At 44.1% G+C, this 14,161-nt stretch overlaps 1 protein-coding gene across 1 annotated transcript in view; it reads left to right on the top strand.

The window, feature by feature from the left end:
- Nucleotides 1-123: 123 nt before the first annotated feature.
- Nucleotides 124-14,161, top strand: part of NUBP2 (NUBP iron-sulfur cluster assembly factor 2, cytosolic) — a 34,543-nt gene continuing 20,505 nt past the window's right edge. Inside the window, exons 1-2 of the mRNA XM_089682729.1 lie at nucleotides 124-235; nucleotides 6,473-6,591. Of these exons, the coding sequence (XP_089538855.1) occupies nucleotides 226-235; nucleotides 6,473-6,591 (129 nt within the window). The 5' untranslated portion in view covers nucleotides 124-225. The remainder of the gene's footprint in view (nucleotides 236-6,472; nucleotides 6,592-14,161) is intronic.

Below are 14,161 nucleotides of genomic sequence, written 5' to 3'. Positions count from 1 at the left end.
CGATTGGTTGTCCCCAGCCAATCCCTTTTACAGCAAGGCCACGCCTTTCCCGTTGCGTTTACTGTATTTGCGTTCATGAGTGAAAGGTGATTGGCTGCGGAAATTCTCCGCCTTTCATGAGTCCTTCCGCCGGCGACTGGTAGGCTTAGCCAATGGAAGCAGAGAGTTGCTTTGTGCTTGCTGCTGGTTGGCTGGTTTTGTTGGGAGCGGAAGTAATTGTACAGCATGGAAGGTGGTGAGTGGTCTCTGTTGGTGATATGAGGGGCTGCAGGCTGTGTGGAGGGACAAGTTCCAGCACGGCACAGGGGGTGTGGAGGCTCCGTGGTTTAGAGTGGCCCAGTGCTGTCACATGGATGTTGGGAGTCCTGAGCCTTGTGTCTGGAGCTTGTACCTCCTCGCCCAGGACCTCTACTCTCCCTTCACACTGGCTGCTGGGGGGAGGGGACATTGAAGTAGAACTAAAGGCAAGCCTTTTTTTTTTTTTTACAAATTAACCACTTGGGCCTCAGGCCATTTCTGCCACTTTTTGTTCACTTGTAACAATCGGTATTTTTTGCTATAAAATCAGAACCCCCAAACATTGTATATTTTCAAAGCAAAGACCCTAGAGAATAAAATGGTGGGTTTTGCCATTTCTTTTATGTCACGCGGTATTTGTGCAGTGATTTGCTAATGCAATTTTTGGGGAGAAAATACACTTTTAATGCAAAAAAAAAAAACCACAATACATAACCCATTTATTGTAAAATATAAAAGATGTACGCACAGTAAATACAGGCGTACCTCAGTTTACAAATTTAATTCGTTCTGCGGGACTTTTTGTATTGCGAAAAATTTGTAAACCGAAAAGCGGTTTCCCATAGCAATGCATTGAAAACCAATTAATCCGTTCCGGAAGGCAGGAAAAAGTAAACAAAAAGTCTTTTATCTGTTCAAAACTCTTTATAAAGTGTATATTAAAGGCATAAATGCTGTACAGGGACATGATTAAAAATCAATTTGTAAATGCATTGAAAACCAATTAACCACCTCCTGCCATATAGTAATATGACGGACGCAAGGTGGTTCTCTCGTTCTGGGAGGACGTCATATGTCCTCCCATTCTAACCGCGCATGCGCGGCTCCCGGGAGCGCGCGCCGATTGGCGGTGCGCGGTGTCCCTCGGACACAGCGGATCACCGATCCACAGAAGGAGCCGAAGATGTCGTCTCGGTCATGTGATCAGCTGTGTCCAATCATAGCTGATCACATGTAAACAGGGAAATGCCGGATATCGGCATTTCTCTCCTTTCGAGCTGTCACGCTGAAAGCTCGAGAGGAGAGCCGGTAATCGGCATTCCAAGGAGAAGACATGTACACTGATCATCAGAGCACTGATGATCAGTGTGCCCTGATGATCAGTGTAGCCCTGTCAGTGCTCATCAGTGCCACCTGCCAGTGCCACATCAATGCCACATATCAGTGCCTACCAGTGCACATCAATGCCACATATCAGTGCCCATCTGAGCTGCCTTTCAGTGCCACCCGTCCGTGCCACCTATCAATGCCAATCAGTGCTGCCAATCAGTGCCCATCAGTGACGCCTATCAGTGCCGCCTAACAGTGCCAGTCAGTGCCGCCTATCAGTACCATATATCAGTGCCCATCAGTGATGCCTGTCAATGCCTATCAGTGCCACCTACCAGTGCCTCCTCATCAGTGCCACCTATCAGTGTCTATTAGTGCAGCCTATCAGTGCCCATCACTACAGCCTCATTAGCGTACATCAGTGAAGGGGAAAAATCACTTATTTGCAACATTTTATAACAAACTAAGAAAAAACATTTTTTTTTTCAACATTTTTAGTGGTTTTTGGTTTGTTTAAGAAAAAATAAAAAAACCCAGAGGTGATTAAATACAACCAAAATAAAGCTCTATCTGTCACAAAAAAATGATAAAAATTTCATATGGGTACAGTGTTGCATGACCGCGCAATTGTCATTCAAAGTGCAACAGCGCTGAAAGCTGGAAATTGGCCTGGGCAGGAAGGGGGTATAAGTGCCCTGTAGGTTTGTGGTTAATCCGTTCCGGAGGTCAGAAAAAAGTAAACCAAAAGTCTTTTATCTGTTCAAAACTCTTCATAAAGTGCACTTTAAAGGCATAAATGCTGTACAGGGACATGATTAAAAAAAAATTTGTAAATGCATTGAAAACCAAATAATCCGTTCCGGAGGTAAGAAAAAAGTCTTATCTTTTAGGCGATCTCTGAAAACCTATCTCTTCAGGGAAGCCTATCCTGTCCTCAGCTAATAATGGAATCTTCTGCTCCTCCTACCAGTCCATCCCCCACAGTTACTACCTTTTGTACCACTAGCCCCTCCCTTCTAGATTGTAAGCTCCAAGGAGCAGGGCCCTCCTAAGGCTGGCCATAGACGGGTCATTTATCGGCTGAATTTTTGGCCGATAAATGAAAAATCCGGTCGTTGCTGGCAGCGATGCTGTCACCAATGTCCACGAAAAACTGCCATGTTTCGTGGATTTTCCAGCATGACCGATAAAAGTAAACAAGAAGATCTGCGAAAAATGGCCGACGGGCTGACCCCACTAACGGCGTGAATATCGGCTGATTTTTCGTGCGGATGAAAGTTCGGCCGATCTATGACCCGTCTATGGCCTGCATAACCCTCTTGTATTGAACTGTATTGTTGCTGTATTGTCTCCCGTTATATTGTAAAGCGCTGAGCAAACTGTTGGCGCTATATAAATCCTGTATAATAATAATAATCTGTTCAACTCTTATGATGTGCACTTTAAATATAGTACTGTACAGGGACATGATTTATAAAAAATTGGTAAATGCATTGAAAACTAATTTAATCCTTTCTTATTGCAAAAAAAAATTGTAACCCGAGCCATTATTTTCAATGGATTTTCATTCGTAAACCAAAAATTACATTAACCAAGGCGTTCGTAAACCGAGGTACGCTTGTATATACCAAACATGTCACGCTTTAACATTGCGCCCGCCCATGCAATGATGACAAACAACGTAAATGTAACAGGTCTGGTGCTAGAATTGCTGCCCTGGATCTGACGTTGGTGGTGATACCTCATGTGTGGGACGATCACTCTTTGCACGCATGCGGGATCGATGCACGTGTTCACCTTTGTGCGCGAACACATGCGGGGGGCACTTTCATTTACTTTTTCTGTTCCAATGGTTTTTATTGGTTTTATCAAAGAAAAAGGTGTAGAGAGAGGATACAAACAAGTGTAACAGCCACATCTGGCTTAACTGTAGCCGATCATCAAAGGTTGCAAATGGGTTTCAATAAACAAAAAATGGTCTGAGGTAAACATCTTTCAGTTAAGCAAATGACAAAACTAGCCCCCCCCCTCCCCCCCGTGAGACTTGGGGACATCAAGTACTCTACTGTTGCAATCTTCCAGAAAATAAAGACTTTTATCCAAACAGGTCAGTCGTATAATATATTCGGCTATGGCCTGTGTGGCCCCGTGGATTCCCATCAACCCCCCCCCTCTCACCCCACTGTTGGGGGCGGGGGGGGGAGGGGATTTCCTCAGCGCCATTTCACTTATTTTGTTGTTTTTTTTTTCTTTCTACACTGTTGCTCTAGTTTTTATGTATCACTTTTATTGCTGTCACAAGGAATGTAACAGCAATAGGCCTGTGACAGGTTCTCTTTATGGAGGGATCTGGGGTCTATAAGACCCCAAATCCCCCCTCTGCCCTCAAAAGTATTCATAATACCAAGATCTCTGTTTTTGAATGCTTTTGATTTTTTTGAAAATGGAGCTGATGACATCCAGGTAAACCGGAAGTGATGTCAGGTCATCGCTTCCAGGTTACCATAGCGGAGACCCAATCAAAACTGATCCTGGGCGCGTCGGCTGGTTGCTCGGGTCTCCCGGTGGGAGCAAGTGGTGGAAGCAAGTGGTGGAAGGTGGTTGGAGAAGAGGGGGGGGGCTTGCACTCTCGCTGCTTGTAATAGCAATCGAGCTGCTAATTAGCTGCTCCAATTGCTATTAGAAGAGAGCCAACTGCCAGCTCTAAAAAAACCATATCGGGGTGATGCCTGCAGATGCAGGTGCAGGCATCATCCCAGTACAACCCCTTGAAGTCAAGCGATGTACCTGTACATGGATAGGCGGCAAGTGGTTAAGAGGGCTATAACTCGTCAGTTTATTTTTTCCACTTCTGTCCCTATTGGGGAAATATCCATTAACTTCCTGTCCCAGAGCCGAAACAGGAAGTAAGAGGAAATCCCTTTCAAAATGAGGGAATCCCTGGTTGTCACCAGAACTAGTGTCCCCATTGGAAGATTTCCCCTCTATTCCTGTTCTGGCAAACCCTGCACGGTCAGTGATAATGGTCACCAGAACAAAAAGCAAGGGGAAATCTCCCTTACAAGGACACAGACGGCAATAAAAACACGTCAGGGCTTCTAATCCCTCTCCACTCTATTCAAAACTTTGAAAAAAAGTTTTGCTTTATTTACATTTTAAACCTTTTGTTGCCAGAGCCATTTCTTATGTTTACATGTCTCCACACCTTTTATTGTCCTGCAGGCTTCAGGGGGGCCAGTGGGTAAATAAAATGTCCCCATGTCAGTGAGAGTAAACAATGCCCCACCATTGGTGTCAGCGGGAAAAATTGTGCCCCACCATTCGTGTCAGTGGGAAGAACAGTGTGCCATCATTGGTGTCAGTGGGAGGAACAGTGCCCCATCATTGGTGTCTGTGGGAGGAACAGTGCCCCATCATTGGTGTCTGTGGGAGGAACAGTGCCCCATCATTGGTGTCTGTGGGAGGAACAGTGCCCCATCATTGGTGTCTGTGGGAGGAACAGTGCCCCATCATTGGTGTCTGTGGGAGGAACAGTGCCCCATCATTGGTGTCTGTGGGAGGAACAGTGCCCCATCATTGGTGTCTGTGGGAGGAACAGTGCCCCATCATTGGTGTCTGTGGGAGGAACAGTGCCCCATCATTGGTGTCTGTGGGAGGAACAGTGCCCCATCATTGGTGTCTGTGGGAGGAACAGTGCCCCATCATTGGTGTCTGTGGGAGGAACAGTGCCCCATCATTGGTGTCTGTGGGAGGAACAGTGCCCCATCATTGGTGTCTGTGGGAGGAACAGTGCCCCATCATTGGTGTCTGTGGGAGGAACAGTGCCCCATCATTGGTGTCTGTGGGAGGAACAGTGCCCCATCATTGGTGTCTGTGGGAGGAACAGTGCCCCATCATTGGTGTCTGTGGGAGGAACAGTGCCCCATCATTGGTGTCTGTGGGAGGAACAGTGCCCCATCATTGGTGTCTGTGGGAGGAACAGTGCCCCATCATTGGTGTCTGTGGGAGGAACAGTGCCCCATCATTGGTGTCTGTGGGAGGAACAGTGCCCCATCATTGGTGTCAGTGGGAGGAACAGTGCCCCATCATTGGTGTCTGTGGGAGGAACAGTGCCCCATCATTGGTGTCTGTGGGAGGAACAGTGCCCCATCATTGGTGTCTGTGGGAGGAACAGTGCCCCATCATTGGTGTCTGTGGGAGGAACAGTGCCCCATCATTGGTGTCTGTGGGAGGAACAGTGCCCCATCATTGGTGTCTGTGGGAGGAACAGTGCCCCATCATTGGTGTCTGTGGGAGGAACAGTGCCCCATCATTGGTGTCTGTGGGAGGAACAGTGCCCCATCATTGGTGTCTGTGGGAGGAACAGTGCCCCATCATTGGTGTCTGTGGGAGGAACAGTCCCCCATCATTGGTGTCTGTGGGAGGAACAGTGCCCCATCATTGGTGTCTGTGGGAGGAACAGTGCCCCATCATTGGTGTCTGTGGGAGGAACAGTGCCCCATCATTGGTGTCTGTGGGAGGAACAGTGCCCCATCATTGGTGTCTGTGGGAGGAACAGTGCCCCATCATTGGTGTCTGTGGGAGGAACAGTGCCCCATCATTGGTGTCTGTGGGAGGAACAGTGCCCCATCATTGGTGTCTGTGGGAGGAACAGTGCCCCATCATTGGTGTCTGTGGGAGGAATAGTGCCCTTTCATTGGTGTCAGTGGGAGAAATGGTGCCGCATCATTCTTGTCAGTGGAAGGAATAGTGCTCCAAGGGCTGGATAAAGCAGGAAAAGGGCCACATCTGGACCCCGGGCCGCATTTTAGAGACCACTGCTCTAAAGAATTAAATAGTGGTAGTTCCAAATTTTTGGGAATATTTGCGCAACAGTTTAGGAAATGCAAAATTTCAGAAAAAAACACTAAAGGTAATTTTAGGCCAAGCAAACACATTAAATTATGCATTCTTTTGGAAAATATAAAAGAAATGTTGCGCCAGGTAAATCGACACTTGTTCTAAGGCTTGTGAATGCGAGCAGAGTCACTGTACTGTGGATGAAGGGAGCACCATAGAATTTACCTAATCTATCTCACAAATCATATTCTGAAGTATATTATAGTAATATTGTTATCTATTTCAGAGAGCAGTAATCTTGCTGATGTGCGGCACATCATCCTGGTGTTGTCGGGTAAAGGAGGAGTCGGTAAGAGTACCATTTCCACAGAGATCGCACTGGCACTGCGCCATGCTGGAAAAAAGGTAAGAGGCCATTGATGCATCTTAAAAAGGTGAGGGGTTATTACAGCATATAAATAAAAGGGGTAAAAAAGCATGTAAAAAATTGGTACTGGTACTATGCCATGCTGGAAAAAAGTTGAGGGGCTATTTTAGCATTTTGGAAAAAAGGGAAAGCCATTGCAGCATTTACAAAAAAAAAAAAAAAGTGAAACAATGAGTGCACGGTATGTTAGTAAACAAAAATCTTACTGATATCCACAACAAATTCTTACACACTTGGCAGGCCAGGTTAGACCAATTCCCCTCAATGAAACCGCCCAAACGCTTTCTGAAATTGTAGAACACTTTATATGCTCAACTACACTAGGCCGGGGAGGGATCCCATCCCTTCCCTACTGCCCCCTCACTCCCTTCCCTATTCCTATCTTACCTTTTTCCTTTTTGTCTTACTTGTGCTGCACCTTCTTCGACAGTCTGTTGCTTTCATGCTGGGCCAACGCACCACCTTTTTATCCCCTTGCGTACAGATTTCACTTAGGCTAAACGCTCTACCCTTTGGGTAGGTTTAGCATTGACGATTGCATAGGATGGCTTTCCACTGAACTCTAGCTTTGGCCTTCCGGTCTGTGCCATGAACACACATCAGCCTCAGTTGCTACTCTGAATATCACCATCACTTACCCTTTGAGTTCTTGAAGTGTATATTTTCTGTGTATCTAACTGCTAAGGGTTTAGGGCTATCTGACTATGGCTATGTGAATGGTCTGGCCTTTTGTTAATCCTCATTTATGATTTTTGTATGCTAACGGTTTTCTTTGTTTAAAAACTTTTTTCCAATAAAAATATTGTAAAAGAAAAACAAAAGATGTGGAGCCATTGCAGCATCTTAGAAAAAGATGAGGGGCCTTTTACAGCATTAAAAAAGAAAAAAAAAAGTGAGAGGCCATTGGATCCTCTTACAAAAAAAAGGTGAGGGGCCATTGGAGCAACTAAGAATATAAAAAGGTGTGGGGCAATTGGAGCATCTTCGAAAATAGTCAGGGGCTATTGCATTCGCTTAGGAAAAAAAAGGTGAGGGGCCATTGCAGCAACATAGAGAAAAAAGGTGCTTGGCCATTATAGCATTAAAAAGAAAAATAAAAGCGAGGGACCATTGCATCCTGTTAGAAAAAAGGTGAGGAGCCATTGAAACAACCTAGGATTAAAAAGGTCAGCTGTAGTGAGGACTACTGAGCCTGTATGACTTGCTGAAGAGTAATCAACCATCCTGAATCCCCCCCCCCCCCCTCAACTGAGATAGGTACATCCAGATCCCTTCTTATACTTGGGGACAAGGAGAGAAGGGTGAAATAGCCTAGCAATTGATCTGTGAAGTAGTGGGTTGTAGTAGCATAAAGATCAGTATAGTATGACAGGCATCCGCAACTTCAAGAGGTGCAGTACCCAGCTCTTCAGAAGGTAAGTATATCCAGGGAACAGAAGTAGGGGCAAATTCATGTCTAGTCAAATAAGAAAGTAGGCGGCCAGCCTTGTTACCATGTTCAAAAAATGTTTGTGTAGCATAGAGCATCTTTTTTTAGTGAGGTCTAACAGCCGAAGTTCAAACTCTCTATGCTTCAGCAGCCCCTCTGCCCTAGTATGGGAATCGGGGTTAGCAACATAATTACTTTCAGCCATCACCATGGCTGACTCCAGTTCCTCAGTGCATATCATCTGAGTATTTTTACTTGGCATGCCAGTGACAGACATAAACGTTCCACGGAGGGTAGTTTTAAATGCCTCCCACTCCGTGGAAGTGTCTACAGTGCCTATGTTTGCGTTCCAATAGTCAGCAATACCCTGTTTGCATTCTCCATGTACCACCTCATCCTCCAACCGCTGCGGGTTCAACCACCACAATGTAAATCCAGTGCGTGGAAGCAAGAGGGGGTCCACGGAAAGAGAGATCTGAAATGCCCCTAGAGAGGTAGGAAACAGCAGAGACAAGAGGAAGTGTGGTCACAGGCGCAAAGGCCTTATCAAGACATGGTGTGAAAAGAATCAAAATGGCAGGAGTACTGTTGTACATCAGGGTGTTTCCATCTCCATATTTCAGTAAGACTACACTTGTACCCAGTCCAAGAGCATAAGGGATAGTTTGGTTAGGAGAGAACGGAGGTGGAATATAGATATTTACAAGTGTAAACATAAGAGAGGTAATCTGTATGGTAAGGATGACAAATGTCCCTGCCGGATCTGTTTTCACTTGGACAATATCAGCTGGGAGAGATTTAGCCAACAACACAGAAACCCCACAGGAGTAGGAGGTATGGGTAGAGTGGAAGGACTTAGCGATCCAATGATGTGTAAGGGCCAAAAGCTTAGATCCAATTAACCACTTGCCCTCCCCTTCCTGACCAAGCCATTTTTTGCGTTATGGCTCTGCGCTACTTTAACTGACAATTGTGCGGTCATGCAACGCTGCACCCAAAATGAAATTTACTTCCTTCTTTTCGAAAAAATTGATCTTTCTTTCGGTGATATTTGATCGCCTGTGCGGTTTTTAATTTTTGTGCTATAAGAAAAAAAAGACGACAATTTTGAGAAAAAAACAATACTTTTGACTTTTTGCTATTAAACATTGCTATTTTTGCTATATACAGTTGCAAGAAAAAGTATGTGAACCCCTTGGGATTACGTGGAGTTTTGCATGAATTGGGCATAAAATGTGCTCTGAACGTCATCTAAGTCACAACAATAGAAGAACACAGTCTGCTGAACATAATACTACACAAACATTAGATGTTGCCATGGTTTAATTGCACATAACATGTAAACATTCACAGTGCAGGGAGGAAAAAGTATGTGAGGCCCTAGCTTAATGACTTCTCCCAGAGCTGATTGGAGCCAGGAGTGAGCCAACCTTGACTCCAATCAGTGTGATGATATTGGATGTGTTGCTGACAGCTGTCCTGCCCTTAAAAAACACACACCTGTTTTGGGTTTACTGGTTTCAAGAAGCACTGTCTGATGTGAACCATGCCTCACAGAAAAGAGCTCTCAGAAGACCTACGATCAAGAATTGTTGACTTGCATGAAGCTGGAAAGGGTTACAAAAGTATCTCCAAAAGCCTTGATGTTCATGTGTCCACGGTAAGACAGACTGTCTACAAATGTAGAAAGTTTAGCACTGTTGCTACTCTCCCTAGGTGTGGTCATCCTTTAAAAATGACTGCAAGAGCACAGCGCAGAATGCTGCATGAGGTAAAGAAGAATCCCAGAGTGTCAGCTAAAGACCTACAGAAATCTCTGGCACATGCTAACATTTTTGTTGACACATCTACAATAAGGAAAACATGAAACAAGAATGGAGTACATGGGAGGACACCACGGAGGAAGCCATTGCTGTCCAAAAAGAATATTGCAGCACGTTTGAAGTTTGCAAAAGAGCACCTGGATGTTCCACAGCACTACTGGCAAAATATACTGTGGACAGATGAAACCAAGATTGAGTTGTTTGGGAAGAACACACAACACTATGTGTGTAGAAAAAAAGGCACAGCACACCAACATCAAAACCTCATCCCCACTGTAAAACATGGCGGAGGGAGCATCATGGTTTGGGGCTGCTTTGCTGCCTCAGGGCCTGGACGGATTGTTGTCATTGATGGGAAAATTAATTTCAGAGTTCATCAAGACATTTTGCAGGAAAACGTACGACCATCTGTCCGCCAACTGAAGCTCCGCAGAGGATGGGTGATGCTACAGGACAATGACCCAAAGCATACAAGTAATTCAACAAAACAATGGCTGCAACAGTACAGAATATGCCTTCTGGAGTGGCCCAGTCAGAGTCCTGACCTCAACCCGATTGAAATGCTGTGGCATGACCTTAAGAGAGCGATTCACACCAGACATCCCAAGAATATTGCTACACTGAAACAGTTTTGTGAAGAGGAGTGGTCCAAAATTACTCCAGATCGTTGTGCAGGTCTGATCTGCAACTACAGGAAACGTTTTGTTGAGGTTATTGCTGCCAAAGGAGGGTCAACCAGTTATTAAGTCCAAAGGTTCACATACTTTTTCCTCCCTGCACTGTGAATGTTTACATGTTATGTGCAATTAAACCATGGCAACATCTAATGTTTGTGTAGTATTATGTTCAGCAGACTGTGTTCTTCTATTGTTGTGACTTAGATGACGTTCAGAGCACATTTTATGCCCAATTCATGCAAAACTCCACGTAATCCCAAGGGGTTCACATACTTTTTCTTGCAACTGTAAAACCACAGCTTGCGGTTTTATTCTTATATGCGTGTTGTTTTTTAACACAATGTGAGTGCATTATGGGAGCACATTAAACAGTGTTTGTTATACCTTGGATAAGGCACCATATCTCTTCATTTTCTTTCTTCTATGGGTCATATGAGGATATATTGAGCATTGAAGTAAGGAGAGGCTCTAGGAGGGAGAAAACCTCATATCTACATAGACTCAGAAGATAGTTCGTAGGTTTGCATCCACATCATCTTAAGCAACTTGAAAAGGAGAGTATATCACCAATATCTAATTCCTGCTGAACCCTAAAAAACTTTTTTGCACATTTTTCTTTTCTTTTTTGCACATTTTTGCTGCTGAACTTTTTGAATTGATATATTTTAAATTATCTTTATTATTTTATTTATTTATTTTTCACTAATATATATACAATTTATTGTTTGCTTTGCATCATTTGCACATTGGATCATATGAATTTATACAATTTTTTCATTATTATTTTTTTTAATTTATATTCAGTTGATTTTCACATTTGCACAGTGAATTGTATTAATTTATATATTTATTTTTAACGAGATAATCACATTGCATAAATATCATAATTGGATTTAATTACACACTTTTTATTTTTAAGCTTTATTAAGCACTAGGATAAAATAATAAGATTAATTTAGGTGAAAGTTGATAGGATGATATTATCACAGCATATATGAATTCATTGGTATTGATATGGTATTATATAATATATAGCATTGGCACGGTAATATTAGAGCGCGGATAATTATTTATTGATTTTATAGAATTCACATCTTATGAGAGTGAGAAAAATTCCAGCGATCTAATATATTGATTTCTAACTCCAGTGGGTCACAAGTTCATCTTAATAATATATGTCCAGTAAAAAAATTTAAAAAATCAAATTTCATCATAAATTTAGGCCAAAATGTATTCTGCTACATGTCTTTGCTATAAAAATCCCAATAAGTGTAAATTAATTGGTTTACTTGAAAGTTATAGCATTTACAAATATAATACTGGAATTTCTCTTTTTTTTTTTTTACTAGTAATGGCGGCATTCAGCAACTTATAGTGGGACTGCGGTGGACATTCTGACACTGGGGGGAACTGACTTGGTGTCACTGACATCCCCAGTGACACCAATACAGTAATCAGTTTAAAAAAAAAAAACAATGACTCTGTACTAATGGCACTGGGCAGGAAGGGGTTAATATGAGGGACAATCAAAGGGTTAACTGTGTGCAGTGAGTGTTTTACTAGGGGGCTGTGTCAGTGTGCTTCACTATAAGCACACTGTTTTGGATAGCTGTGCTGTGCACAACCATCCAAAGCAGTGTGCCTGAGTTGACAGGGAGGAGAACTGTTAATAAACAAAACAGTCCTCCTCCCCATCGGAGATGCTCAGTAATGACCCGGTGATTGACTGCTGTGAATGCAAAATCACGTATATATACGTGCTTTTTCACACCCCTGCCGCCTTGTGGCAGTATATCTGGTATAGGGCAGCAGAAAAGCGGTTAAATGGGTCTCTTGGGGACAGAAAATATGTGGTCTATGTTTTTTTAAGAGAGGAGAATGCAAATGATGCTTCTGGGGTGAGTTCAGTCCTCTAGTGTTCCAGGAAAGAACTAAAGACATAAAAGACCAGTATAGTCATAAATATAAACACAAGATATTCACGTAACATGGAGCACATCTATACAGTTGGACAATAAAACTGTGAAAAGAAGCCATGTGAGATCAACAAGAAAAAAACAAACAAACGTCATGTATCCAACAAAGAACCCCCAAAAACCCTCCCTGCCCACCCTGCTCTTCCATCCCCAACTTAGAGAGCTGGGATTCGATTAACTCTTGAATGTCCACTGGCCTCGCCATTAACGGGTCAGAGGGTATGATGAAGTCCGGTTGGCTTTTTACAGTAGATATCAAATCCTCTGAATGGGTAAAGAGAGTTCCTGAGGCAGGACCAAAAGGACATAAATGGGCAGTCCATCACCACAAAAAGTGTTCAGTAGTAGACAAAGGTAGCAGGATCCGTCAGCACAGGTGAAGTAGTCTGAGAAAAGCTCGAAAGAGTTGAAAACAGATTGTGGCAAAGAGCAGGTAGGTAAGAGTAGTAGTGTGCAAGGTGGCATCAACACAAAATGAGTCATGGAATATCAGCATTAATTGCCAGAGCAAAAACAAAGTCTCAGGAGGAGTGGAGAGTAGCGACCTAAAGGGGTGGATACAAAGCACGGGAAAGTCTTACAGAGCTAAAGTCACCTACGCCTGGGCTCCGGCCTGAAACGTTCATCCAGCCAAGCCATCACCTCCTTTGGGTTGATATAGAAGTGAGCTTTCCCATCATGAATGATGCGCAGTTTGGTTGGAAAGAGCATAGCATACTGCAGACCATTGGGTTCTGAGGCAATCCTTTACAGCGGCATAAGAAGCGCGTTGGCTTCACTTCTGCAGAGAAATCAGGATAAATAGAGATGGTAGCACCGTTATAACAGAGTGGCCCCTTCTCCCTAGCAATGCGGAGGATCGTAACTTTATCTTGAAAGTTGAGCATCCATGCAACCATGGAGCGTAGAGGAGAGCTGGAAGGGGGCGGACGCAGTGGTGTGCGATGGGCCCGCTCAATTGCAAAGGTGGAGGTCAATGCTTCGGCTCCAAAGCGGCCCCTTAGCCAGGAAGAAAGGAACTGTTCAGGAGATGATCTTAGCGTTCAGGAAATCCCACAAAACGCAGGTTGTTTTTGCAGGAACGATTTTCCAAATCGTCCAGTTTTGCCTTAAGAACCGCCTTTTCATCAGTAGCCAAGTGCACTGAGGCAGCCAGAGGATGAAGAGTGTCTTCTAGGAAACTAATGCGATCTTCTGCTACCCCCGTTCTCTCCTGCAGGTTTTGTACATCTTGTTTCAATAGAGAGAAACCGACATGAATGGTTTCTACCTGTGTTGTCAGTTTAGTCTTGTGTGGCATGCGTGATCTGGGACAGTGTAGGTTCTGCAGGTTGCTGATCTGTATCCCCCTCATTATCAAAGTCTGGGGGTCTGGGGAAACCCAAAGGAGAAGAGACGGCTACAGACAGGGTGAAAAGCTCAGGAGAAGAAGCACTCACCGATCCAATGGCTTCTGTCTAGGAGAGAGCAGGAGGCTGCAGCATGGAGGAGACAGAGTGAGTGGACCCGGCACCATCTTGCCTATGAAAGCGGGCCAGTTTTTCCGCCGCTGAGGGGGCCGTAGTCTGCCTGATTTTGACCATGGCTATCTCAGTGAGGTGCCTACCATCAGGAGGAGCAGGATTGTGTGTTTTAGGTGAGGA

Source organism: Staurois parvus, unplaced genomic scaffold, assembly GCF_062004578.1.
Source record: "Staurois parvus isolate SC_StPar_1 unplaced genomic scaffold, SC_StPar_1.0 ptg000018l, whole genome shotgun sequence".
Classification (NCBI taxonomy): Eukaryota; Metazoa; Chordata; class Amphibia; order Anura; family Ranidae; genus Staurois; species Staurois parvus.
This window is presented reverse-complemented; position numbering and strand designations above follow the sequence as displayed.